A 24,723-nucleotide genomic window follows, 5' to 3' on the forward strand; every position below is an offset into this window, starting at 1 on the left:
CGTTTTCCCTTGGCAGTCTTCATTCCACCAAATTCTCCATCATCATAATCACCCAGGGCAGACTACAATAGGCCAATCAGTGGTAGCCTTGCTGAGTGGACCCAGTTGGTCTTCACCCCCCCCCCCAAGCGAATTTAATTTTAAATTTAATGTAAAAATATGCCAAAGCTGTTTTTGTCCTTATTTTCTTGAACTAGCCATTTTTAAATTTACATAACCATAGTGATTGATACATCACTGAGTAACCACAAAGTTAATTTTATTGAATTGTTATTACAGGTGTAAATTAAAGGGATAATCCCTGTTGTGGTTTCTAATAATGGACAGTTGATTAGAAAACTAAATAAAGGCGGCCCTAAATCAAGAAAATTAACACATTGATAATTCAACTAGGGGAAGTAGTAACTGATCCATATATAAAGGATAACCTTAACATAGTTGGATTTGTGTTGGAAATTTCCAACATAAATTTTACTCTGTTAATATGTCTATAGTCAGAAATATTTGATGTGGCATTTGTTACTGTATTTTGTATCAGAGAGTAGTTGGATCTTACATTAGGAGCGGAGAAATATTGAAGGTTCCTTAGCCTACTTTGCCAAGCCATTGGCATCATGAGGTATGTCTGTTGCTGTTGACAGGCTCAGTTAAGTAACTGGGGACTTCTCCAACTAATACCACAAGTAGATATTTAAAAACCTTCCATTTTTGGACGTAAGTGTTCAGGCTGCAGGAACAGTTTCATGTATGATGTATATTCAGTTGGATTTGAATATTGTAAATCAAAATGGTTGAAGAAGCACAGAATTCCGCTATAGATTTCTCTCCACTTTTAATTTGTTATCTCTTGACACAGTATTGTCTAATGTTAAAGATAACTATAACAATTTTCTTATTGCATTAAGGACATTTATGTATTCCTTTGATTCAGTATGCATATATGTCACATTCAGCAATACAGCGCATGGGAATTCTTTATGAAACATACTCTCAAGAGACAAATAGTCCATGAAGTAACTCTTTTACATTTTTATTGTCAGGTTTATTTATGAGCAGACATCACTTTCTTGTTATATATCATTGTCCCAATGAATTCACAGATCTTTGTAGTGTACTTTTGAGTTTGCATTATATGGTTATTGCAGTATTACACTGAAATCCCTATTTAATGTGCTGAGAAACACTGGATTCACACAACAAACTAGAAAAGCTTTATGTGAAGAAAATACAAGCACAGGGAATGGGACCAAGAAATTGAACAGTAAATGAGGGAAAACCTTGAACTGAGAAACATTAATGGAATTCTGTTGAATATTTTCTGAAAAAGTGTCTTGTTAAAAATTATAACAGTTGATTGGTTAGAAGGAAATAAATGGATACTAGTGACTGGTCTGTATTTAAATTATCTTGAAGATATGGATGTAATGTTATACTCTGGTCAATGTGTGATTTATTTTCATATAGAACAAATTTTTGTGCTGTATTTTTATGTAGTGATATCAAACATGTATTCTGAGGGCAAAATATAAAGATGGAAATTCTCTGATTTAATAAAATTATGCAGAATCGATCATTCTCTGTAAATATTGAAACTTAGCATTGTACATGGTAATAATAAGGTAAAATATGTCTTGAGCAAGTATCAGTTGGGTAAATATATGTTAATACCAGGGAATGCTTGGAGCCAGGATAGGGTAGTCAGTATAACAACTGGATGACTGGGGTCAGAGTTTGAGTCCTGGTAGGCTCAAGAATTTTCTCTACATTGTTGAGACCGGCTCTGGGGTCCACCCATCCTCCTATCCAATGGGTACCAGGGGCTCTTTCCTCGGGGATAAAGCGCCTGGGGCGTGAAGCTGACCACTCACATCCAACTAGTGCCGAGATCAAGAACATAATGGATCCACTCTTCAATACACCTTCATGGCATAGTGCTTAGTTAGTTAAGCACAGGGACAATTTTACCTATTTTTACCTTACCAAGAAATGCTTGCTGCCTCTCATTTCAGAACATTTTACTTTCTCACTTGCTGTCTAAAAGCATAAATATTAAAATATACAAAACTATAAATTTGCCTGTAATTTTGTGTGGCTGTGGAACTTCGTCCACACAGTTAAGCAAGAACATAGTTTAAGGGTGTTTTAGAGCAGGGGTTGTGAAAAGAACATTTTGACCTAAGAAGGCAGAAATAACCGGTGGCTGGATAAAAACTGCATGTTGATGAGCTTAATAATTTGTGCTTCTTGCAGGATATTATTAGAATGATCTGCTGAAGGAGGATGTGATTGGAAGGGCGTGTAGCACATGATGCAGAAGTACATAAGAAAATTTTTGTAGGAATACCTAAAGTGTAGTTGGAAGGATAAAATTAGAATGGGTCATCAGGAAAGAGGATGGGTGTGTATGAATTGGATTCTTGTGGCTCAGAATATGGACCAGTGGCAGGCTCTTGTAAACACAGAAGTTAACCTTCAGGTTTCATAAAATTCTGTGAATTTCTGATTAGCTGAGCAACTGTTAGCTTCTTAAGAATGATTTAGTTGCAAGGAGTTCAGTGCTCATACAGAGATATGCAGGCTAGCGTAGGTATTTTTTTCTTGCTTGTTTGCAATGCTGTTTAATGTATTTTTTTAATAGACTCATGTCATTCACTTTTTAATTTTTAAGTAGGCATTCTGTTCTTCACTTGTTTTACTCTGGCCTCTAGTTCTCGTACTGTCACTTTGCAGAGCGAGAATCCAAATTATGGATTTACCTAGTGCAGGTGCATAAAAAGCAGATAATCTTACATCATTTTTTCAGGGAGCTTGTCTTTCTGAAGAGCTCTTCTAAAATATATCGGTGAATATTTCTTTCCAAAGTGAATTGCGAGTTGCTTTCTCTAACATTAAAGGGAACAGTTATGACATGATGATAGACTAGCATTGTCAGATAACATACTAATGGTCGTAGTTTAAAATTACCCTACCGCATCAATAATGTGGACCTTTTATTTAAGAATTAACATATCGAAAAACGTTAGAAATGAAAGTTGTAACTCATAATGCAGTATGCGTCTTATACGTGTTTTATATGATCACTTTTGGAAGGGGAATAAAAATTGGAAGCATACGCTCTTCTGGGATAAAGCCGTGTAGTCTGGTAGAAGTTTACCAACATTTTGAAAGAACGTATAACTATTTACACCCAAATTTAATTGAAATCCATTCAGAAACTGGGGACAGAAACACACATACCCCTCCCATTATGAGTTCATTACATACTCCGAAGAACGCACGAAAACTGTCACGGAAAGGCCAACGTGGCAGACCACAGAATCGTATTTGAGAGGTCCGTTCTGTTCGGAGGAGATCGAATCTTATCTCGGATCATCAGTTACGGTGTTACTGTGACTGGCTGGACCAGCACTCATGGCTATTGATCCCGCGACAGGCAGCACACTGTTCCGCTCTGTAGCTCTATCCAAATGTAAACCTGCCCACTCCAGGTTTATTTGGAACCGCATATCTCCCCCATATCAATCGTCTTATAACAAAACTGACTTATATTCAATTATACGAGTACATTGTTAATGAATGTCACGTTGTAGATATCAGCATTCATACTTTATATTCAGGGGGGTTCCGTTCTTGACCATAGTTTCATGGTTTACGTCTGTAACTCCAGGACAATTTGGGGATGATATTATTTGATTGCGCTGTTTCGAAAATCTAGGTTTTACTTCTTTTAGTTCGACCGAGGCTCCAGCTGGGTGTATCAGTATACAAGTAGAGATCATTACCAATTCAAACATCTGCTCGGTCTATAACCGAAATGATTAATTCCGTTCTTCTCCGGATATTCTGAACGTTGCCAAACATTTTACCTAGAAGCTATGTGCAGAAAAATCTCATTTACTTCCCTTAAAAAACTTCCGTCTAGATACGCCAATCAATTCAGTGGTTCCTAAACTTTCCGTTCGCGAAGCATCTGGACTCCCATGTTGCACGCTGCGGAACGCCATGAGAATTAATTATGCTATTATTCGGATCATTTCGAGCCAAGGTAAACTTGAATAAGAAACAGTGCATCGAGGTGATACGTCCTATAATAATAATAATAAATTTTATTTAATTAGCGAAATATCTCGACCTGGCTCGCGAGGCACTAGTGTTCTGCCGGAGCTTAGTTTGGGAACAGCTGTGTTACTTTATTAGTTCATCGAGGACCTAGGCACTTTATTTTCTGAGATACAGGGAAGTCTTTAAATAATCTAAGAGTAAAAAAAAAAGTAAAGGTATCCCTGTAACAGGCCGTGGAGGCCCATAGGGTTGTGAGATGTTGAGGTTCCCACATTTTCCAGACAATCGGCTCATAGATGGCGGCAAGGTTGTCAGCCCTACGCGCGAGTCGCCCTTTACCCCCCAAGAATATTCCAAGAAAATTCCTGGTACTCATTTCTGTTAGAGGCTGAGTCGACTCCAGCGCCATAGTTCGGCTGGAAGGATTAGGTCAATTGAAAAAATCCATTGACCTCATCGGGACTTGAACCCGCGACCTTCCGGCTTGTGGCATAATGCCTGTACCAAATACGCTACCGCGTGCCCCCTATAATACAAATATAGAATAATTTTGGTTATTCATATGCAACAGATTAAGGATTTTATGAGATGGAACAGTAGCACTCCTGAAGAAAAGAACTGAATTATGACAAAGTTCTGGTTCAGAAACTTGATCGGACCATACCGTTTGGAGGCAGAAGGGTATGTGTAACAATAATGGTATTTAATCACAAATGGAAGCATGGGATCAAATCCCCGAGCTTCCCATTGTTGGTTGCATGTACAAGAAACCAATAAACCATCAGGTTGTGATGTTGATCGCGCATGGCATGATATCTCGGATAGTACACACTACTTTCGCGCGTCCAATACACGTGTGGTCCCTCAAGACACCCCTGCTACGCGCCACTGATACCTCAAGTCATTTATGAAGTACACCACTGATCTGTCAATACATCGCTCCTGCACGTCACGAACTGATGAAATCGCTGATCTCGCACGCCTCTGATTCTTGAAGTAATTGGTCTCGCACGCCTCTGATTCATGGGCTAACTGATTTCACATGCCTCTGATTCATGAAGTAACTGATCTCGCACGCCTCTGATCCTTCAAGTAACTGATGTCTCACGCCTCTGATTCGTGAAGTAACTGCCAACTGAAGTTCTTTCAGTGTAGCCAACACAAATTCTATTCCTCGATCTCTTAGTATTTCCATTACTTTGTTCACCCTCCGTATCTAACATCAATGCATCTCTCAAAACCAGCCCATTCTACTAAATCGATGTAAAACATCAAACCCTATTATATATAATTTGAACTCATTAAAAAGGGATTAATTGGTGAGAAGCGTGAGAGGTTATTTATGGCGTAAGGCGTAGGCATCGTGCTTGTGGCTTTCATTGTATACTGACTGAATTCAAGCATTCAGTACCATTCGAAAAACAAGTATTAAAATGCGGGCCCACGCATACCGTAACAATATCTGGTGCCTTGGCTCTGTTATTGCCTGAAGATATCTCGAATTATGAGGCGATTCTACAAAAATATTTCATTTATCTCGGACCCCGTGCGTAAGAGGTACGAAAAAGTGTGATGAACATAAAATATGTGCTTATTTTTATCTCTGCAGTTTTTGTTCGGAAACATTTTCGCCCAGGTAAATATTTACTGAGTTACGTTCGAGTTACAGGCAAAAAGGCAAATGGGTCTTCATGTAAAACGTCTGTTAATTTACTGTTATTCCACTTTGACGAAACTTGGATGTATCGACACACTTCAGCAAAATTCCGTTAAGTTATTTTGGAGTCGTTACATTCAGACGGACAGGCGGAGACAGACATATGGTGGGGCTAACAGGCGGATTTTTGCAACTTTCGGCACACCCATCCATAGGAAAATATATACTAATGTTGGCATCAGTCAAAATTGGCTCGATTTTACTTCAGCTCTTTTTACCTATTGCTAAACATGTATGTTCCCCAAAATACTGGGCACTCGTATCCCAAATGCGTTCCAATCGTCCTCTCCCACCGCGTAAGCTGCTTGTATAACATCCACCTTAATTCTTTCTATCGTTTCTGTCTTACCAAGTGAAAGCTTTACAAGAAATTTTCCCATCAGAATCCTTTATACATTCAATTTGTTCCCCATCCTAATCACATGGCTATCTATCTATCTGTCGGTCCGTCTGCCCACCCGCTCGTCTATCTAGCTGTCTATCTATCTGTCTGCCTGTCCTTCTATCTATCTATATGTCTGTCCGTCCGACGTTCCATCCATCCATCTATGGCTCTGCAGCCCTGTGTTGAACCTTGGCCGCTTTTTCAGATTCTTGATCTTTTTACAGAGTCGCAGGTCTCCTTGGACGGGGGATCAGCCCGTCGCAAGGCCGCTACCTGCACACAGGACAACACAAACACAGAATAAACGCACACAGACAGTTCATGCCTTATACAGCGCGGCCAATGTGATCAGCTAATCACATAACTTACTTACTTACTTACTTATTTAAGGAGCTGAGCCCTTCTTGAGAAGCTGCCAATTGTGCAGCCACTCAAGAGTTTCCCAACATTTTATGGAACCCGAAAGTTCATTACCGTTTTCACAAGAGCCCTCCACTACTCCCTATCCTGAGCCAGATCAATCCAATCCATACCATCCCATCCTAAATCACATGGCTACTTCAACATAAATTCTCTTTGATTTCATTATCCTTGATGCTTGGTTTCTGACATTAAGGGAGGAACATAGACTGAGGGTGTTTGAGGACAGGGTGTTGAGGAGAATATTTGGACTGAAGAGAGATGAAGTGACAGGAGGTTGGAGAAAACTGCATAATGAGAAGCTTCATAACTTGTACTCTTCGCCAAGTATAATTAGAATGATCAAGTCAAGGAGGATGAGGTAGGCAGGGCATGTAGCACGAATGGGGGAGACGAGGAATGCATATAGGATATTGGTGGGACAGCCAGAAGGAAAGAGACCACTGGGAAGACCAAGGCGTAGGTGGGTGGACAATATTAAAATGGATCTTAGAAAGATAGGATGCGATGGTATTGATTGGATTGATCTGGCTCAAGATAGGGACCAGTGGAGGGCTCTTGTGAACACGGTAATGAACCTTCGGGTTCCATAAAATTCTGGGAAATTCCTGAGTAGCTGCTGAATTGGCGCCTCCTCCAGAAGGGCTCAGCTCCATGAGTAAGTAACAATACTATTGAACTGCATGAAGTCACGAAGGTCTCGTTGTGTTGTATCCTATTAGACTCTGAAATTTGATTAATCCCGCGCGTTTCTACTCTGGTTCATGCTGTGTAAGAAACCCGTAACACGCCCACGTGCAGAGGGAGCTGCACTTTAAGACATTTCTTCCACTTCGGGATTTTCTTTTTTTAACGGAGTATACTTGGCTGATAGCTCTTATGACGTGTTCGCTGTGTAGTATAGTGGAGATTCAGTAATCCATTAAACAAACGCCATCAATTCTGAAGGTGTCATGGCTAATACAAATTTCATTTTAAAGATTAGTTTGCCATGTACACAAAACCCGAGCCCAGTAAGGTAGTGTGTGCGAGCCAGGCTGACGTAACCTTGTAACAATGGCGTCGTTAGGAAACATTGCTACCGAATTAAAACATCTCCTTACATTTAGCACACCACGGGGATATTAGTCAACAATCTTTGAATAAAATCCGAAACGCAGAAGACAGATTTGGTGCCACCTGCCCTAATGAGAGCTAGTTTCTCTTCCTTTCTAGTTTTCTCCTTCCGTTTTTTTGCCTTTTTTTTCATTTCCACCTTCTCACTTTTTCTTTATATCTACTTACCCGCCTGTCCTCTTTATTTCGCCTTCGTATTGCCTGAGAGTTAAAACAAAGGAATGCATAACCGTAACTGGCCCACATTCCAAACAGGACCTCACAAATATAAGGCGAGTTAAACAAATGCCTGAGCAGTATTGTAGCGTGTAGAGACGTTTCTAGGCAAGGACTCGGTAAACATGTTACTTCGACAACGGATACGCATGCAACATTGGAAATACTGTTAGAAACGGTTCCACTCGGTCCGTGCAAAGTAGGTTATAAGGACAATTGAAGGACGAATAAGCAGTTGGAAGGGAGACGTCTTTCAGAAAGGACTTGAGCCGGAAGCAGATGAATAGTGATTATTAGAAGACGTTACCAGGAAACGTCTAGTTAAGAACTGCAAGCTAGAAAAGACTTAACGTGTGCTGCAGTGATTTGTAAAGTGTGAAAATCGGTGATAGTGCTATAGTTATTTGTATTTACTCACTGTAAGTAGTCAATAAATCCAATATCCGGTCCAAAACCCAGTCTATAGTCACTTCATACACCTGTCATGTTACCTGATCTCCTGTGCAAACCGGATCGACTGCATACATTTCGAGACTCGTGTAGATATGCCTCATTAATATGACGCACTTCCTGTCGACATTACGTACAGGGACTTCTACTTGTGGTTCGCAAGCTCGATCATACTCTCGTATATGCTTCTATTTCAGTTCTGTAATACGATATAGCAGTTGGCCCTCCTGCTGAAATCTTGTTCCGGGGACTGGTTTCCTGTATTCTGATGAGTCCCACTTCCATCTGCGTCCCTTTACTATTCACCATCTGCAGCTGTTCCACCATTCGACGCCATTGAACTAAATTACATAATAGAAGAAACAGGCGTTAAATAACTCAAGAGTCAAAAGTAACGAATTTAATTGAAAAGCATCGTTAAATAAGCCTAAGAACAAAGAACCGTTGGTGAGTTATTGTTCGCCAAAGACCAAATATTTTCTTCCTTAATGTTGTGTCCCTTGAAGCAGATGCGATTTCTGTTGTGAGTTCCTTTCCTGAGATCTTAGCATTTGGGCACAGCAAGTTGTTGCCCCTCACTGCGCATGCCGGCTGCCTTTAGTGTTGTGTCACTGGACATTTTATTCACAAAGTATATTTATTAGCGCCTTCCGATTCTTACAGTAAGCAGCGACTTGTAATCGTAAGATACACGTTTCGAATTATAACTGCTACACCGACTTTCCCGAATGAGGTTTTTCATGGTTGTCCTCAGTACCTCCATGCAAATGCCGGAATAGTGCCTTAAATTAGGCCATGCCTGTTTCCACCCACATCGTCTACAATTCTTTGTTCACTGTTATCCAATCATTCAACATTATATAGTTTGATTTACTTACAGCGTTGCGAAGAAAGCAAAGGTGTCCGCAAAGATTAAGAAACCAACTTTCTAACGAAGGTGGAATCCCTCATGTGCTTAAGAAACTTCTCTCCTCTTACTGAAGCCAAATGTTTATTTTATTCACCGATTATGCCATTCGTCCCCATCCTGAGCCGAAGCAACCCAGTCAAAACTCCCCCTTCTTTCTTCTGTAAGGTCCATTTTATTATTATCCTCCCATATGCCTAGGTCTTTAAAGTCTTTTCGACCGAAACTGTTTATGCGTTTCTCTCTTATGCGTTCTACTTGCATCCTCCTTTACTTGTTCAGCCAAATAATAATTGGTAAAGGGTCATTTATTTCTTCTTAGGTCCAGTTATTTCCCACAGCATGTGTTCTCACACTCCAGTCTGTTCTTGCCTTACTGTCAGGGATGGGATCTCATGCGCACCAAACAGCGGATTACATTGTAGTTTTGTGTGTTGTAAGCTTCACGTTTCTAGATAGCAGGTGAGAACTGCTCAGTCGCAAGCATTCCCCGAATTTAATCTGCTCTTTTGATCTGTTATTATCGTTCCAAGACATTAGAACTTTTCCACATTTTCCAAGGATTTGTTGGGTATTTATATTACAGTTTTATCCTGCACACTGATTACGAGACAGGGACATAGATTTCTCTACGTTTACTTCTAGACCAGTCTCCTTAGCAGGGTCTAACAGAGTCTCTGTATTTTTATTTTACAATATTTGTTTTACTTAATAAATTAGCATCATCAACATAGCCCAGAAATTCGCGTGTTCCATTCAATTTCAATCAATTGGACCTCCATAATATCACATTACAAAGCAAAGTAGAGGACACTGGGAAATATGTACCACCTTGTTTCGAATCGGGACTAGCGGTAGCCTAATTGGTTGAGGCACTTTGCTACAAGTCGTAAGGCCACGGTTTCGAGTCTCGATGAGGTCGTTGGATTTTTCATTTGAACTAATCCTTCCGGCCGCACTATGGCCCTGAGGTCGACTCAGCCTGTAACAGAAATGAGTACCAGGAGTCTTTCTGGGGATAAAGGGTGGCCGGCGCGTAAGGTTGAAAAACTCACCGCCATTTGTGAGCCGATTCTTTAGAAAATGTAAGAACCTCTACGGCTCACAAACCTATGGGTATCCACGGCTTGTTACAGAATTTGCTGTTTCGAATTATTCTGAATAAAGAATGAATGAAGCAAAAATTTTTCTACAGGTTTCGTTTACACCTATTTTAAATATCCTGGCAATTTTCATGGGTACACCGAATTCAGTGAGAATATTGTGAATTACTTCAATCTTGCTAGAGTCATAGGCATCCGTGAAATATAGAAATTGCTGTTGTACTGTCCTGCTTAATCGCCATTTTTTTTCCCACCAAGATCTATCTAATGCACAATATTTTATCAGTAGTTGAGATTTTAATAAAATGTCTGCCAAAGAGAGTCTAGGTTATTATGAACCGAAGAAGCATAAGCCATGGTTCAATGAAGGATGCTCAAAATTATTAGATCAAAGAAAAGCAGGCCGAATTGCAGTGGTTACAGGATTGAAGCAAAATAAATTGGGATAATCTGAACAATAAAAGACGCGAAACCAGGAGGCATTTCAGGAACAAAAAGAGGGAATATCTGAAAGACAAAATTGATGAGCTTGCAATGAACAGTAAGAACAAGAACATAAGAGACCTGTATAGAGTAATAAATGACTTTAAGAGGGGTTACCAACCTAGCAGTAACTTAGTGAAGGATGAGAATGGTGATCTGCTTGCAGATTCCCACAACATTTTGAATAGGTGGAGGAACTACTTCTCTCAGTTGTTGAATGTACATAGGGTTAGTGATGTTAGGCAGAGAGAAATCCATACAGCTGAGCCGTTAATACCTGATCCTAGCCCTTTTGAGGTTGAAAGTGTTATTGCAAAACTGAAACGGTATAAATCGCCAGGTAGTGATCAAATTCCGGCAGAACTTATTCAAGCAGGAGGCGAAATATTACATTCTAAGATCCACAATCTAATTACTTCTATTTGGCACAAGGAAAAATTGCCTGATCAGTAGAAGGAGTCTATTATTGTACCAGTGCACAAGAAGGGTGATAAAACTGACTGTAGTAATTATCGGGGGATATCACTGCTATCAACTTCGTATAAAATTTTGTCCAATATTCTTCTTTCAAGGTTAAGTCCATATATATAGATGAAATTATTGGGGATCATCAGTGTGGGTTTCGACATAACAGATTAACTACAGATCAGATCTTTTGCATTCGTCAGATATTGGAGAAGAAATGGGACTACGATGAGACAGTACATCAGCTATTCATAGACTTCAAGAAAGCCTACGATTCAGTTAGGAGGGAAGTATTGTACAATATTCTAATAGAGTTTGGGATACCCATGAAACTAGTTAGGTTAATTAAAATGTGTTTAAACGAAACGTATAGTAAAGTCCGTGTAGGTAAACATTTGTCTGATAAATTTCCTATCCAGAATGGTCTGAAACAAGGAGATGCTTTATCACCACTCCTTTTCAACTTTGCCTTAGAATATGCAATTAGGAAGGTCCAGGGAAGCCAGGTGGGACTGAAACTAAACGGGACACATTAGTTGTTGGTCTACGCCGATGATGTGAATCTACTGGGTGATAATGTAGATACCATAAAGAAAAACACACAAACTTTAATTGACGCAAGTAAAGAAGTTGGTCTAGAAGTAAGCACTGAGAAAACTAAGTATATGTTTCTGTCTCGTCACCAAAATGTGGCACAATTTAGATATTTGGGAACAACGATAACAGATGGAAACCTGATTTATGGGGATATTAAGAGGCGATTGAACTCGGGTAATGCTTGCTACCATTCAGTCCAGAACCTTTTGTCTTCTCGTCTGTTGTCCAAACACATAAAAATTAGAATATAGAAAACTATAATTTTGCCTGTGGTTCTGTATGGGTGTGAAACTTGGTCTCTGACATTAAGGGAGGAACATAGACTGAGGGTGTTTGAGAACAGGGTGTTGAGGAGAATATTTGGACTGAAGAGAGATGAAGTGACAGGAGGTCGGAGAAAACTGCACAATGAGGAGCTTCATAACTTTTACTCTTCTCCAAGTATAATTAGAATGATCAAGTCAAGGATGATGAGGTGAGCAGGGCATGTAGCACGAATGGGGGAGATGAGGAATGCGTATAGGATATTGATGGGAAAGCCAGAAGGAAAGAGACCACTGGGAAGACCAAGGCGTAGGTGGGTGGACAATATTAAAATGGTTCTTAGAGAGATAGGATGGGATGGTATGGATTTGATTGATCTGGCTCAGGATAGGGACCGGTGGAGGGCTCTTGTGAACACGGTAATGAACCTTCGGGTCCCATAAAATGCTGGGAAATTCTTGAGTAGCTGCAGAATTGGTGGCTCCTCAAGAAGGGCTCAGCTCCGTGAGTAAGTAAGTAAGTAAGTAAGTTGGAATTTTAATATCGAAATTCTCGCCCATTATCGATCCTCTACGTATGTCGTAGACTAATCGTGGTACCCTCCCAGTAGTTTCGTGGAGGAAGGCAGGAAATCCACGAAAATTATTAAGGCCCGTCCACATTACTCGTGCTCGTGCGTCAGAAGCTTACTGCTACTGGAAAATCAGGATCTGGAGCTGACGAAGTGGACGCCCAAACCGGTTTGCATAAAAAGCCTTCGCATTTCTTCACAACAGATATCAGCTCCAGATCCTGATTTTCCCGCAGCAGTAAGCTTCTGACGCACGAGCACGAGTAATGTGGACAGGCTTTTAGAATAACCAGAGTCTCGAACCGAACATCTCCCGTTCACACGCAACCAGGGTTACTGCCATACCAATCCATTCGGTTTCTGTACTTCGCAGACTTGAATAATGCGCCAGTCAATCAGCCACTGTAAACAGTCGGTCATTACTGGCGTCAGAGGAAGAACTCTGTCCCCATCCGTTTTCGTTGCTCCATCCTTCCGGGCTAAATGCAGACCTCAAATAATTCTGTATCTTACCTTCCCGCCCGCGGAGTCGGCCTCTGTCACCTACCAATTCTCCTTCCGCCAACTGCGTCATATTAGTTACTAATGCTACCACTGGCGCTAGTAGTCTCTATATACTTATTTCTAAAAGAATCAGAAATTGAAAAAAAAAAAAACCAACAGTACTGAAATTAACACTTTGATAGAAGTAATCCCAAGTTTAGCTAGCACTGCTAATTTCACCTGCTCCAGAAGTGTGAGAACAGGCTGGACATTATTGGAAAATGCTGTGTGCGACCAGCCAGCATCAGCACCTCGCCCACATCCCGTCTTTCTCCAGACAGTGTAAGAACGAACATTGTTTGCTACACCTAACTCGGTTTGTGTCCAGCCATCACATAACCTACATGTCAAATTCCAATAGTAACAACAGCTACTGTCACCACTCTTCAATACAGTGTGTGTCCAACCAACATCCACAGCTCGTACTCAATTCTCCAGACGGTTACTGTCCTCTGTACAACACAGTGTACGTCCATCCAGTCCTCTGTAAACAGTGTAGGTATATCTGTTACCCGTCTGTGAAACACATTGCCTGTCCAGTCAACACTCACAGTCGCAGCGTAAGAAGAGCCTTTACTGTTTGCCTATACATCTACACCTGCCAATACCTAGCGAGCATAAGGACCTCCGGGCACCAGGCAGTGTAAGAACGTCCACTTCTGCGCCTGCCCATGAGGACCGTGAAGCCCACTAGATCCTGAGCAGCCCACGGGGACTCAGTTCGGGGGTACAAGGTACGCAGGTTAGAGCCACGGGTTCGCTGTCTGTCCCGGAGAGAAACGTCTTGCACTATGATGAGCAGCTGTAGCTCGGTTGTGTGACAAGTGAATTCATCTGCACAATGTCGGTGAGGAGACAGAGAGACGGGCAAAGGGATGCGGTGACACATCTGAGGGGTGAGTGATTCGGCCGCAAGACACTTGAGGGCTAAATGGCAGCAAAGTAGTAACCACGTCACGGTCTATACATCCCGATGCGTCACAAAACAGAACAGTCTTCCAAACATTGTTACAGCCTTTGAAATTAAACGCGAGAAACCGAATTCAGCTTCCATGTAGTAAATACAGTCCGGTATTTTAATATGTATATAGGGTTTCCCGCCCACCAATGAAATGACGATTCTAGATTTACAACGGAGAGATTCATTCTATAAATTTATTAAAAATATAGTTGTAAATATGTGTATATAATTTCGAAGCAATAGTAATGATGCATTTTGCAATTCAGGAGTACATAATATATTGACAGAGGCTTCAGGTACTCTTTAAATGTTAAATTTAAAATCGAATGCAAGTTACCATCCACGTACACAAGTTTCTGTCATTTAGTATACAACCCATCCCAGACCTCTTTCTTTGAAGATAAAATACAGGATATATTTGTGTGGTTACTTGCATTTTGTTTTGTACAGACAGTATATAAGGAAATGAATCCTATAAAAATTAATTATTGTGTTCACTTGTCTGTACGGACAGTGAAATGACCTTTTGTAAATTATGAAACTTTAATGTTTGTATCCATAGAATGAAACCCAAATCGGCGTGGACTGGGTTGATTTATTACTACGATTTTTCAACTCTAGAGGTCACTTAGCGGCATATTTTGGAATTCGGGCCCTGCTAGAAGCCGTAATACCGTAGTTTTGGGAGACTCTGTTATCTCTGCATTTGGCTAGAAGGAGGGGACACCGCAGTGTCGTATAGGTTCATTGTCATGGCTAATAATTCATATCTTAGTACTAAAGGATCGTGTGTTTTAAACGTTTTTTTTATTATTTCATTAATGTAAGCCTCGTATGTTGAAAAGTACATAGGTAGATCTACAATATATACTTATGTATTATTTATTTTATAGGCATTTATATGCATTATATAACTAAATTATCTTTTAAAATTCGCCTGTATTTTAGAATGATTTGACATCGTCCAGTGTGACTCAAATGTGTGTGTATATACATATAAGATGCCTTTACATGTTTCGGTCAGTAAACAACCATAACAACATGTTAAGGAAACTCTTATCACATTAGTCACAGTGCATCAAATTGAATCAAAGTTTTATATACAAATTTTAATTAAGTCAATTTGTTTTTGAGTTAAAAGTTGTTAAAATTCTTAATATTTAAAATCTTAAAACGTTAAGGTCCGTGTCTTCGTGCCTCCCCTGTCAACGAGAGATTGGGGAAGATATTGCCGTCCTTAGGGGTCCGGCCCGTGTTGTTTTCCATTTTTTATGGTTGTTGAGGAATGTGAATGTTGTTAGGCTGTTCCTCTGTTCGTTGTGTGTCGAGGCAGTGTCATGCACTGTAGTTTCCTCAACATGTTGCTGTGCCCCCTGAGGATGGTCATTTACTGACCGAAACAAGTAAAGGCATCATACAAATATACATTTCAGTCACACTGGACGGTGTCATATCATTCTATATTATCTAACTAATGTGATGGACCAGAATGAATAAAGTTAAAATTCGTCTGTATTAGTTTATCACGGATAACCCATCTACAGAGAAGTGATTTCCAGACAAAATTCACAGAGCCTGCTTTCCTGTTGCCCACAATTCCAGTCCTGCTGATCTCATAATTTTAATATTATAAGTAGGTAAGGTACGTTAATCGTCAAACAGTGACACGCAAATCAGTTTTTAGATTAGTGTGTTAGGCTTATGCATATTTTGTCACGTGACTAAATCCAAATCCATTCAGATTTTTAGAATTGCCTATAATTTATATACCCTATATTACATGTTGTTGTTGTTTGATCAGATCCTTTGCATCCGTCAGATATTGGAGAAAAAATTGGAGTACGATGACACAGTACATCAGCTATTCATAGACTTCACGAGTACCTATGATTCAGTTAGGAGGGAAGTATTGTACAATATTCTGATAGAGTTTGGGATACCCATGAAACTAGTTAGGTTGATTAAAATGTGTTTAAACGAAACGTATAGTAAAGTCCGTACAGATAAACATTTGTCTGATAATTTTCGTATTCAGGATGGTCTAAAACACGGAGATGCTTTATCGTCACTGTTTTTCAACTTTTCTTTACAATATCCCATTAAGAAGGTCCAAGAAAACCAGGTGTGACTGAAATTAAGTTGGACGCATCCGCTGTTGGTCTATGCCGATGATGTGAATCTACTGGGTGATAATGTTGATACCATAAAGAAAAGCACACAAACTTTAATTGACGCTAGTGGAGGTTGGTCTAGAAGTAAACACAGGGAAAACTAAGTATGTGTCGCTGTCTCGTCACCAAAATGCAGGGCAAAATCATGACATAAAGATAGGAAACAGATGTTTTGAAAATGTGGCACAGTTCAGATATTTGGGAATGATTATAACAAATCAAAACCTGATTCAGGAAGAAATGAAGAGGAGATTGAACTTGGGTAATGCTTGCTACAATTCAGTCCAGAACCTTTTGTCTTCTCGTCTGCTGTCCAAAAACCTAAAATTAGAATATACAGAACTATAATTTTGCCTGTGGTTCTGTATGGATGTGAAACTTGGTCTCTGATATTAAGGGAGGAACACAGACTGAGGGTGTTTGAGAATAGGATGTTGAGGAGAATATTTGGACCTAAGAGAGATGAAGTGAGGGGAGGTTGCTTGTATTTCGTCATTTTGGCGAAGTTAATCAATACAGAAGAACCTAAACCAGTGGTCCTTACTTATTCTCGTCTTAGTTTCCCGCCGCTTTTCTGAAATCCCCATGCTCTTTCTCTTACCCGACACATTTTTACATATATTTTATTATTATTTTTCTCATGGAGTGAGACTGAGACCACTTGGTACTGCGGCCACTCTTTGGCCTATTGCACCAGCCTCAGATGATAGATGATGATTCTAGAGCAAATGGTGGAATGCGAATTGACAAGGGAAACTGAAGTACTCGGAGAAAACCTCTCCCAGTGCCACTTTGCCCACTACAATTCCAAAATGACCTGACTCGGGCTCGAACCCGGGCCGCCGCGGTGGGAATTTTGACGTCACTTTGAGGTTTTACAAAATACATATATCCATGTTCACATATGCATGTTTATGTTCACATATGTACGTACTTACTTATTTAAGAGCTCAGCACGAAATGTTATACTAAATACATTTTGGAGCCGGGATAGGTCAGTCTTTATAGGGACTAAACTATTGGGATTCATTTGCCGTTTAGGGCCTAGAAGTTTCTCTTCTGCCACTGCCCCCGATCCGACTCTGAGCCCGTCCAGCCAATTATCAAGTGGACATCGGTGGATCTCCCCCAGGTTAAAGTGACCGGAGTGTGATGCTGATCATCACTCCCACCCATCTGCTTCCGAGATAAAGAATATATGTAGCTGTACCTCCACTCCCCTACACCGTCTTCATGGCGTGGTACTTCATTAAGCACATTCCATTTGGGATGTTAAACCCAAAAGAAAGAGAGGAAACATAGCATAAATAAAACATAAAATCCAAAAATTTTAGTCCAAAACGGTTCTTCCCCACCACCACCATGTCACTTTGGCCTCCCAAATTACGAACCAGGACCTACAGAAAGACCAACTAAATTCGAAACAGATAGGTGTGGGTGTCCAGTGGAGCCTTTCATGTCCTTTAATTTGGCCCTGTCCCAGCAATTACTGTGATCTGTCCCTGTCGGCCCTAAAGTGATCACAGGAAATGGTTCTATAATTATTATGGGTGACTTCCCTTTATCCTTCAAGCCCCGTGTTTATCGATAATTAGATGACGTAACGAGGGGTTTAACTCCTGGCATATACCCCGTCATGTTAAACCTTCCCATTTTCTCGTTATTTAGTAGGGAGTAGCTCATTAAATCTACCTTCCTCTACATCCATGGTGTGCGCCTCACCTGAGTTTGACAGGTACGAGGCAGCAAGGTATTTTGGACGAAAATGAGATTTGCCTCAGTTAAGTGATTAAACATATTTATTGCATGTGGGTTCCTGTTGCTATCATCATTTCTTCTTACTTCACAGTGTTAGTATCCCCCTTTTCGCATTTTCCTTTCTCTATGGCTGTTTAGAGTTACTGTGTTCTAACGTGTTAATGCAATGCCAAGGAAATGGCTCGATAAACGCCCCGCAATACACGCATGCAACAATGGAAGAACGGTGTTGTGCAACCCGCTTCTAGGCAACGACTCGGCAAACATACTTCTGCGCAGCCGCAATGACGTCACACTCCAACAGTGCTTAGCTATCACGTGACTTGTTTTCTATGTGGTTTGCGCTACGCAAAAGTATAACTGTGTTTTCTGCGTTGTCCATGCCGCGGCTATATAACACGAGCCCTGTTGCAGCTAAAGGGAGAGTTTTTAGTTGAGTCCCGAGTTTCCAGGGTGTTTAAAAGACTTCATAGTAATCTGAAGTGCTGCGTTGAGATCCGTTGCCAGGAAACGACTAGTGAAACTGAGAGTCCTAGTGTGTGTGCAACGATGAACTGTAAATTGCGTAAATCAGCGCTAGTGCTCTGTTAATTGCAATTAAGAGAACTTGTAACCGAAGTGCCAATAAATCCAATCATCCGATCTAGAACACGTGATTTTCGTCACGCGTATCCACCTACACCTGACAGTATTTTAAATAGAGTGCGATTGTTTTGGCATGAATTGAAATGGCTCTGAATGTTTCCAGTGTGATTCTTTTCGATCTGCGATATTTAACTGTCCTTCATGTCCCTCTATTCCAGACGCACCTCTGTTGTTGTGAAACTAATCATACAACAGCCGTTACACCGAACAGTCATCTTGTTTCCGTTGGAATGAGTTCAATAAAATGGACGCACAATAGGGAAATTATGTCTACTCCTACTTAACCCTCCGAAACTGCTCCACGAATTGCAATGAAATTTAGTGTTTGATGTTTTATTGAAACTTGTCGGTCAAATAGTACAATTCATACACCTCAACTGTAACTCTTAATATGCATGACACCAAGGTTGAATTTGTGAGGTTTGAGGTAACTAAGAAGAGTAATACCTTCTGAGATATGACGCTATATAGTCTGGTAGACGTTTATAGACATTTCGGAGGAAAGCAGAAGTTCCATCTTCAGGGCGGAAGAGTAAGTCAATCACGTGAACAAGCAAATGACAAGTCACTCTTTTTTCTACTTGTTGGCTTTTTTTCTGTGGCGCTACAGCCCCCCAATTTGGGCCTAGGCCTACCTCCATGAAACTCTCCGTTTCACTTCGGTTTACTAGATCTTACACATGCGGTAGGACTCCTTGAGCGAGTGATCAGCTCGTCGCAAGGCCTCTACCTGTAGACAAACACAGAAAAACGCACACAAACATCCATACCCTGAGTGGGATTCGAACCCACGATCCCGGCTTCCGAGTGAGCGAAGACAGTGCATGCCTTAGACCGCTCGGCTACCGTGACCGGCACTTGTTGGCTTACTCTTCCATAATATTATATTTCAGTATCCTGTTGCATTGATACATCAGTCGTCCACTTGTTTCCGTCTCTAGCATGTATTTTGAAATGTCATTACAATCACATTTAAATTTTTAAAGTCATCAAAATCACGTTTTATTTTATTGTTGCGACATGTTTCGGCACTATAAAGCCATACTATTACAGTATATCAGCTCGTAGTCAGTACATTACGTGCCGCTATTGCAGGTCGTAGTTGTCTGAGAGTGTATGCCTACGCTTCACTCACGCTACATTCACATTGCAGCGTCCACGCTGTGTTCCTTTCTTGCGTAGCCCTCCCTAGTCGAGCTTGTATCCCTTGTGTTACTCTTCGAACATTCGAGGCAGACCATTCCTCTCAGAAGTCTGTAAACTTTACACCAGACTTCACAACTTCACGAGACAGTAAATACTCCTCAAGACTGAACTTCTTCTTCACAAACGGTTCATCGCGCAAAAAAAATAGTATGCAACACAAAATATAGGGTTCGTTAGTGTTTACAGTGTCTATTTAAAACTGCTTTTAATATCTTTAACTACCAGCGGATTACAAAGTACAGTAAATTCAGATTCTGTACAGTGTTATTTCCGTCGTGCCATTTGGTTCGTCACATCAGAACTGTGTCTGGAATAACCTGACTTCAGGATGACCACTGAATTGCGCAGAATATCGAAGAAAACATTTGAAAGTGCGCGCACTCCAATATATGTCTGCACTGTATTTCCTCGATAAGTCTCGTAACTAAAGCTCCTATTGTTATTGTCTAGTAAAGAAGACGAGTGGTCTAAGGCATGCACTGTCTTCGCTCCCTCGAACGCTGGGATAGTAGGCTCGAATCCCACTCAAGACATGGATGTCTGTGTGTGTTTGTGTTGTCTTGTGTGCAGGTAGCGGCCTTGCGACGGGCTGATCACTCGTCCAGGGTGTCCTACTGTCTGTGTAAAAGAGATTACGAAACTGAAGAGGAGGCCAGGGTCCAACAAAGGGCTGTAGGGCCACTGGTGACTGAATGAATGACTGAATGAATACTTAGGTGCCACTTACTTTAAATGTAAAATGTAATTGTTGATTGAATTTCGCTTTGTTTGAAGTCCCCGGACATTGACCGTTTAGCGTTCAGTGAGATGTGAATGTCATGGCATCTTGAAGGACGTCTGTTTCCCCCCCCCCTTTCTCCATCAACATGATGGAGGCAATCTGGCCGACAAAAAATTTATTATTATTTTCACAAAGCGAGTAATGAGGGAGAGGCAGTTATCTTTGCGTCCGTCTCTTGCGCTCGTCTTATCTTAAAGTACTAATTTCATTTCGATTATATTCTCTGTTGGAGGGTTATGCTGAAAGTTGCTGGGAGAACTTGACTTCGATGCTTATCTATGCAGTTTAACGTACACTCTTCATGGAGTTTGAATTTAATTCCACCGTTTTTCTCAAAAGTGGCTCGACTTATAGAAAATAATAAGAATGAAATGAAATATAGTTCTTATTAATATCTAAAGGTTTTATGCGATCTAATTTTCCTTATGGTGAATATTAATCTAAATACTAAGATGTACATTGAATTACATGAAAAGTGGATTCTGTAGTGTGATTACCATAGATAATAAAAAAAAAGTAAAGCTATCCCTGTAACAGGCCATGAAGACCCATAGGGTTGTGAGACGTTCAGGGTCCCACATTATCTAGACAATCAGCGGTCTCCGTAGTCTAGGGGTAACGTTCCCACCTCATGACTCAAGGTACGNACAATAGATAAGGTAAAAAGTAAAGCTATCTCTGTAACAGTAATTGGAGGCCAATAGGGTTGTGAGATGTTGAGGTTCAAACATTTTCTAGACAATCGGGTCACAGATGGCGGTGAGGTTGTCACGCCGGTCACCCTTTACCCCTCCCCAGGATGAATCCTGGTACTCATTTCTGTTAGAGGCTGAGTCGTTCCCAGGACCATAGTGCGGCTGGAAGGATTATGTCAATGAAAGAATCCAGTGACCTCATCGGGAATCGAATTCGCCTCAACCAACTACGCTACTGCGTGCTTCGATTACTATAGGTTTGTATCTCAAATTAACTGGAATGGAGACGAATGAGTTAGACCTGTTCAAGGTATCAAAGAACGGCTCTGGGAACTATATGTAAAGACTTGTACTTTGAAGTACTTCTTTCAGTTCTTGTTATTTACTTCAATCAGACTGCAGCCCTCAGCCGAGTTAGTATAAATTTTGCTTCACTTTGAATCTTGTGTCATCTGTGGGTGTAGAATGTTTGATTTCCAAGTTTCAGTAAGCACAGTTTTTCTGCTAGTCTCACTGGTTATATTAACCAGCAAGTCTCAATTTGTAAACAATATTATAAACCGGTCACAGGAAATATTATAAGAAAGATATACGTGTATTTTGCTCAATGAAATATCCAGAGGTATTTCTCAAAACAGCGTGAAGTCTGTCTCGCGTGCCCAGATATTTCCTTGACAATGATAAACAGGATATGATGGCGGACACGTGGGACAGACAGGACATATAAAGCTTAACGAAAATACACACGCCCCGCCGGTACACCATAAAGGCGTTCGGATTATTACTGTGTGATCCGTGGCCGTGGCTCTGGGCGGCACTCTGTCGACCAAGAATTGCGGCCAGCGAAGTGATTCAGAGAGTAGCCGTCTGGTATATGTCTTACGTTGGGAAACATAGACTTCTTAGTTGCTTAATCCGCTCCTCTTGCACCTTATGGTGTCGATGTTGCTTTTTCATTTTGATCATTTTACAGACGGTAGGACTCCTTGGACGAGTGATCAGCTCGTCGCAAGGCCTCTACCTAAACACGGGACAACACAAACACAGAATAAACACATACACATACCAAACATCCATGCCTTGTGTAGGATTCGAAGCCACGATCCCGGCTTCAGAGCGAGCGAAGACAGCTCGGCTACCGTGACCGGCAACGTGGAATTTTACATGGCTAAAACGATGATGTATATACACTTCATATCCGGTTTCTAGAAAAGCAGTAAGGTTACAGCAGAGTGTACCCCAGTTTGACGAAGAGGGCACAAAATTATTCAGTCAAAAGAAGCACGCTGAGCTGCAGCAGTTGCAGAATGCATACAAAATAAATGGATATAATCCATTGACATATGCTGACAGTTGAGGGCTGTCAGTCATTTCTGATGACGTCAGTTACATGGCTGTGAATCGCCTCTGGAAGAGCCGCATAAGGCTTCAAACCTGGAGGCTGCAGTTGCCAATTCGGTCTAAGGAATGAGGTTTTATAGCCAAGAAACTGTAAGTGAATGTGGCATACCCAGATCGTTGCTTGTTCCAACAGGAATTTCGCGTTTGCTTTTCTTTTTTCCCTTTGAATTTGGAAACGAAGGAATTTGAAGTGTTATGTACTCTCAATTACAAAATAAAATTTTCCCCACATAAATTGCTTATATTCGTTTCCTACTGTGCCTCTCCAACATGCCTACCTTATTCTTTCCTTCCTTATTTCGTTTCTTTTCTTATTTCTTTCCTTTTCATTCTTCTCTCTTTATTCTTGTCCTTCCTCTTTGTTGTCTTTCTTTGACTCAGTATAGTAGGCCTTCATATATTTTCGAAATGTCTTTTTCATTTCAATTTCTTGCACCTCATTCGTCCTTATGTTGATTTAGTGCTGACTACAAATAGATTTTCCAGCTCAGCCGATAATACTGTTGAACCAAAATTCCAATGGATTCACTCGTCCATTTGCTTCCGTCTATAATGCAACACAACTTTTTATTTTAAATGTCCTTTACAATCACATTTAAAATTCATAAAATGTCATTAAAATCATATATTTATTCAATTGTTGCAACATGTTTTGGCCATACAAGGCAACTGTTAATTCACTGAAGTCGCCGCTCTGCATGGACTCACATGTCAATGTACATGCTAATATTGCACGCAGTCGTTGTTAGAAACTGCACGGCCCCCCTTCACTCACGCCAATTTCTTGTTGCGGCGTCCACGCTGTTCCTCTGTGCGTAGTCTAGCTTAGTCGGGCATGTCCCCTATACAGAGTGACCGGATGAAAGGTATAAAAAATAAAATCATTATATCTCAGAAAGAATTTATTATACACATTAATGGGTTACACCATTATAAAGGGAAACTATCAAAGTTTTTTATGTAACTTTCTCAATAAATTTAAATGTGGACTCCCTTGATGGTACGGCAAATATGCATGCGTGAAACATGTTTAATGTTACCGTAGCCACGGCATCCCTTATGCTGGCTTTCAGGTGTTGAAGGTCGTTGATCTTAACCTGGTAGACAATGTTCTTCACATAACCACACAAGAAAAAAATCCAGTGGGTTTAAATTTGGAGACCTAGGAGGCCAAGCGATTGGTCCATCTCTGCCAATTCATATCTCAGCCAGGTGATTCCTAACATGGTGGCAAAAGTGTGGCGGCGCATGCGCGTAAGGCGGTATGAAAAAAAAACTTTCAGAGTTTTCATTTCCGATGATATTGTGACATGCTGAGCTATGAGCCCTCCCCCATCCCCCGCCAGCCGTGATGCGCCGAGCGAAGCCGAAGCGAGCCGATGTTAGCCGAGTCCTAGGATCCTGGTCGCTAGGCAACGCAAGTCAACGCGGTGACGTCACCAAGGGATATCGCGGTTACTAGGCAGCCGTCAACAACTCCGGACAGCGTGGCTAGCAACAAGGGTGCCTATTACGTGGCCATATTGTCCGATCGAGGCTACATAGGGAGCAGCGAAGGCTATTCACAGTCAGTTGTACTGAGTCAGTCAGTGAGTCCTGGAGCTACCGCCGAGTTAGCCAGCAACTAGTCAGTTGTATTCTGGCATTTGGAGTGTACTAATTGTGATACTGCAGATAGCATTAATCGTAAATCTGTAATTTGGGTGATTGTATGAGCGAATGTGAAATAAAATTCGCTATATAAAATACGGCGTGAAGTTATTTGTCGCGATATACGCCCGATACGCGACAATATAAACCGGATAA

The 24,723-nt window shown here is 40.9% G+C and overlaps 1 protein-coding gene across 1 annotated transcript in view; it reads left to right on the forward strand.

The window, feature by feature from the left end:
• The first annotated feature begins 14,042 nt into the window (after window positions 1-14,042).
• LOC111870083 (sodium-dependent proline transporter) overlaps window positions 14,043-24,723 on the forward strand; it is a 106,170-nt gene continuing 95,489 nt past the window's right edge. Inside the window, exon 1 of the mRNA XM_023862066.2 lies at window positions 14,043-14,195. Coding sequence (XP_023717834.1) covers window positions 14,141-14,195 — 55 coding nt within the window. The 5' untranslated portion in view covers window positions 14,043-14,140. The remainder of the gene's footprint in view (window positions 14,196-24,723) is intronic.

The sequence above is a fragment of the Cryptotermes secundus genome, unplaced genomic scaffold (genome assembly GCF_002891405.2).
Source record: "Cryptotermes secundus unplaced genomic scaffold, Csec_1.0 scaffold355, whole genome shotgun sequence".
NCBI lineage: Eukaryota > Metazoa > Arthropoda > Insecta > Blattodea > Kalotermitidae > Cryptotermes > Cryptotermes secundus.